The sequence below is a fragment of the Nannospalax galili genome, unplaced genomic scaffold (assembly GCF_000622305.1).
Source record: "Nannospalax galili isolate Female #2095 unplaced genomic scaffold, S.galili_v1.0 scaffold167, whole genome shotgun sequence".
In the NCBI taxonomy this organism is placed as follows: Eukaryota; Metazoa; Chordata; class Mammalia; order Rodentia; family Spalacidae; genus Nannospalax; species Nannospalax galili.
In genome coordinates this window covers 4,795,865-4,799,995 of record NW_008358534.1, presented here as the reverse complement: position 1 = coordinate 4,799,995, position 4,131 = coordinate 4,795,865, and the positions used below count along the sequence as shown (strand labels likewise).

The window sequence follows — 4,131 nt, the reverse complement described above, 5'->3', positions numbered from 1 at the left end:
ATAAATAAATAAATAAATAAATAAATAAATAAATAAATAAATAAATCTTAAGGACCCTGAAGTTACTTCTCTTACTATATGAAGGCATCTTTGAGACCCATCACAATTAGGAACGTCTTGGAAATATGTAACGCCACTACTTCTTCCAGAACTTACTGATGTAATTAATTTGTGAGCCTGGAAAGACTGTCAAGACTGATAGGGTCCCAAGATCTTGACTTGGCACCACTGATCCTTAGGACAACAGAATTAACCCTCCACAAACTTCTGGAGCCTTTTTTCAACCACATTGCCTAGCTGGAAGAGAAACAGCTCCATTTAAAAATAAGGATAAGGTCCTGTGTTGAAGACTTTGACAACTTTCCTGGGGGGAAGGCAGGTGCTGCCCTAGAATCTCTTGAGAAAGCAAGCGCCAAGAGAAGGGTAGAGACAAGAAAGAGGAGTTGAGAAAAAGGAATACGGAAAGGAGTGGGAGGAAAGGGGGCCCTGGTGCTCAAGGAAGGAATTAAGGCCCCATCAATAAGAGCTGGAGCTGTCCTCCCGCCCCCCTCATCCTGCTGCAAGCCCACTTTAACAGGAATGGGTCTCTGGTTCACTGTGCATGCAGCTCTTAGGTCCAGACCAGCACACTCCAGCTTCTGCTGTGGCCATTCGGGATACTTGCCCCTAAAGCAACTGACTTTATTCACTGCTCTTCCACATCTCTTCTCTGTGCCTCTCTGTACCCCAGCTCTAAGGCTGCTGTCTCCAATTTATATTTCCCAGCTAAACCCAGTCCTCAGCAAGGCAACCACTAGTGTGAGCTGGTAGTAGATAGCAGGGGCTAAGCGTTCCTTTTCCTGAGTTCTCCCCAGCATGAGCCTTGCTCTGCTGCTCCTCCCCATGCTGCCAATGAGAGGCCCCAGGCCAATAAGTGCACTCCGGGGGACCTGCGACCAGTCGCCCAGGTTCAGGTGACTGAATCCCAGCGAGGTGAGGAAGGGGACTATCCGCTCCTGCAGAGGCCCACTCCCACTAGGCACTAGTGACAATGGGACAACAGCCTTTGTTCTCCTGGGGTTTAGCGAGGCTGCGCTACTGGGGCACAGCGCGGGTGGCGCCTGGGTATCCAGATTGCTCACTTTTGCACTTGGCATGCGGAAAGGTGCAAGCTCCAGCCCTTCCCCTTTGGGTGACATGGGTAGGAAGTTGGAGAGTAAGGGGTGTGAGAGGGAAAAGGAACACGGGGGGGGGAGGGGTTCTGCGTCTGGGCCGGGCTCTTTGTTTGCATTGGGGGCGGAGAGAGGGGGGTTGAAGGTGGGTTTGAGCTTGGGTTCTGAGAGCGGGACAAATTCCTGAGTATGTCACCATGTTGCATCCGCACAGCACGCATATACACACTCTCCCTTGAGCACGCGCGCGTGCGCACACACACACACACACACACACACATACACACACACACACACACAAACACACACGCGCACGCGCGCACAGACAGGCGTCCGGTCCATAGCAGGCAGCGGGGTTCCCAGCGCTCCTGGCTGCAGCAGCTTCGTCTGTCCGCAGCGCCACCACCACGCGTTCAGAGGGGCTGTGGAGGAGGCTGGAGGCACTCGAGGGGCGGCAATTCCGCGAGCAAGGACGGAAAGTGGTGTAAACCCAGATTCCCTCCGAGGCCCGGACCTTGGTTTCTTGATGGGGTCGCAGAGGTCACGGGCAGCTTGGGCTCAGGGAAGGAGACTGGGAGCCACGGGAGGGCGGCGCGCACACGAGGGGGCGAGGGCAATCGAGCAAAGGGAAGGAGGCGGACTAGCCGGTGAGCTTACCCTTAGAAGCATCTTTCTCCTCTTTGGGCTTGGTCACCTTTCCACTCATAGATCCCAGCTTGCTTGACAAGGTTCGCCCAGGAGTAGGAAGTCCTCGCCGTGCGGGCTGGACTTGGGAGAGTGCTTAGGGCGGCAAGTCGCGACTGACCGCGAGCTGCTGTCACTGTGGCTCCGGCAGGAATCCGCTTTTTCTCGCCGCCGCCGCTGCTGCCTGCGAGAGAGTGGGGAGGAAAGGAGAGGAGTGAAGGAGGAGCCGCCGCCAGCCGAGCGGCCGGCCGCGCTCCAAAGTGCAGAGACAAAGCAGTGCGGCCGCTGCCTCCGCGCCCGCTGCTCCCGCCACCCGCTGACAGCAGCGCTCGCAAACCTGGGGCGCCCGACTGGCGCGGCCGGGACTCCGGGCTTCGCCGCCTGCCTGCGCGGCTCTGCGCGGCTTCCTGGCCGCGCCGGGAGTTGCCTGGGTGGGCTTCCCGCGCACTGACAGGCTGCTCTCCCCGCCTCTTCCAATCTGCCGCCGGCCGCCAACTCAATCACAATAAAACCCCGGGAAGGGGTTTTTTTGGCGGGGGGTGGGGGATGAAAACAAAGCGAAAATATTCACTTAAAAATAACAAGCCTCCCCGAAAGGGAAATGTTTGAACATGTGATGAGCAACGTGTGAGCCTGTTACACCGCAGAGCCGCGCAGCTTCTAGCCCGTGGGGCCTCGGAAGGGGAGGATCGCCTCTTTATGTTTAATCCATTTTCAGGTTCCTGTCATTTTGCCAAAAGAGGGGCCCGAGTTGCTGGCGGGTGGAAGAGCGAGAAGCGGTGGCCCTTACCTGTTCTCTCTCCCTACACCCACACCCCCTCGGAGCTCCTCTGCTCTCTGGCTCGCACTCTCCTTGCCAAGAACTCTCCGATCCCAGAAAGCCGCGGGCGCGAGGGCGGGGCCCCACAAAGCCGCTTGCGGGCTGTAGTAAAAGCAGAGCTCGGCAGGGGCGCGCCGACGTCAGCTGTCGCCTGGCAAAACCCTGGCAGCCCAGTGGAGTGCAGGCTAGCGTGTCGGCGGGGCGTCCCCGGCCCCTCGGGACAGAGAGACGGCTCTCCTGAGCTGCCACAGCTGGCTCGCGCGATCCAGGCGAGGGCGGGGCCCCACAAAGCCGCTTGCGGGCTGTAGTAAAAGCAGAGCTCGGCAGGGGCGCGCCGACGTCAGCTGTCGCCTGGCAAAACCCTGGCAGCCCAGTGGAGTGCAGGCTAGCGTGTCGGCGGGGCGTCCCCGGCCCCTCGGGACAGAGAGACGGCTCTCCTGAGCTGCCACAGCTGGCTCGCGCGATCCAGCGAATATCGAAACCAGAAGCCCCCAACCTCCGCCCTTGTTGCTCCCCCAACTCCCAGTGCCTGCCTTCCTGGCTGCGCTACCAGGGTCCGCGCTGATCGCCACCTACACTTTGGGGACTCCGCTGTTGAAAACTGCCTGCACCAAGGAGCGAAATCTCAGTCCTGGAGTCTGTGACTCTTTGCCTCTGGTCAGCTTTCCAACTTGACACAGACTGATTCTTCAGGAAGACAGAGAAAGACGCTGGGATCCGAGTATCAATAGGTCAGAGAGTGAAACTGACCCCAGCGGCTGCCGCTTCCCAACCCCGCCCCCAAAATCTGGCCCCTCCTTCTAGGGCTGGTTGCTGGCTTGGCAAACTGGACACAGAATTCCCACGGCTCTGGCTAGCCAGCCCCATGTGTAGTAAGGTGGGACTGGCATCTAGTACTGCAGAAAGATAAGTACGATCAAGTCCCCTGAGCCATATTTGTGACAACCCATGTTAGAAAATTAAAACTACAAGGAAAACTGCTCAGAAAATCAGAAATCATTGTACTTGGGGCATATGGGAAAGGAGAAGGAGGAAAGGAAAGGAAGGAAGGTACGTTGAGTTCCAGAATCAGTCTGGAGATCTTAGGAAACCTCTTCCCTTATTGTTCTTTCTGTTAGTGGGGGCCGACATGGGCCCCTTGTTCTGTTAAAGGACTAGGGTGGCTGATAGCATAACTTAGTCCACATAGCTATCCACCTATTAATCAGACCATAGCCTTCACCCTGACCGTGGAGATTGCTAGTGAATCCCAAGCAGAAAATCTCTTCACCTCATCCCACTTCACCCCAACCTCTCCTTAATTCAGTTTCCTTAATGGTATTAAACCAGGCGAAGAAATCATATAGATGGATTAGTCCTACTGAATCCCAGGTGGTAACTCAATTACAAGAGCCTGCTGTGGCTTTCAAGACCTGGAGTGTGGGCTGCCCCTGCTGCCACCGGGGGTCTAAAGGTCAGTAACCATCTAAACTCAAT

At 56.5% G+C, this 4,131-nt stretch overlaps 1 protein-coding gene across 4 annotated transcripts in view; it reads right to left on the bottom strand.

The window, feature by feature from the left end:
• Window positions 1-3,400, bottom strand: part of Fgf13 (fibroblast growth factor 13) — a 577,979-nt gene extending 574,579 nt beyond the window's left edge. For 2 of the 4 annotated variants that reach the window (XM_008821789.2, XM_029558021.1), the window contains exons 1-2: window positions 2,626-2,726; window positions 1,809-2,019 (exon numbers count right to left, since the gene is read on the bottom strand). In XM_008821789.2, coding sequence (XP_008820011.1) covers window positions 1,809-1,857 — 49 coding nt within the window. In that variant the 5' untranslated portion in view covers window positions 1,858-2,019; window positions 2,626-2,726. Of the gene's footprint in view, window positions 1-1,808; window positions 2,020-2,172; window positions 2,374-2,625; window positions 2,727-3,231 lie in introns of those variants that run through there. The other 2 variants (XM_029558019.1, XM_029558020.1) reach the window with 2 other exon arrangements.
• Window positions 3,401-4,131: the final 731 nt, after the last annotated feature.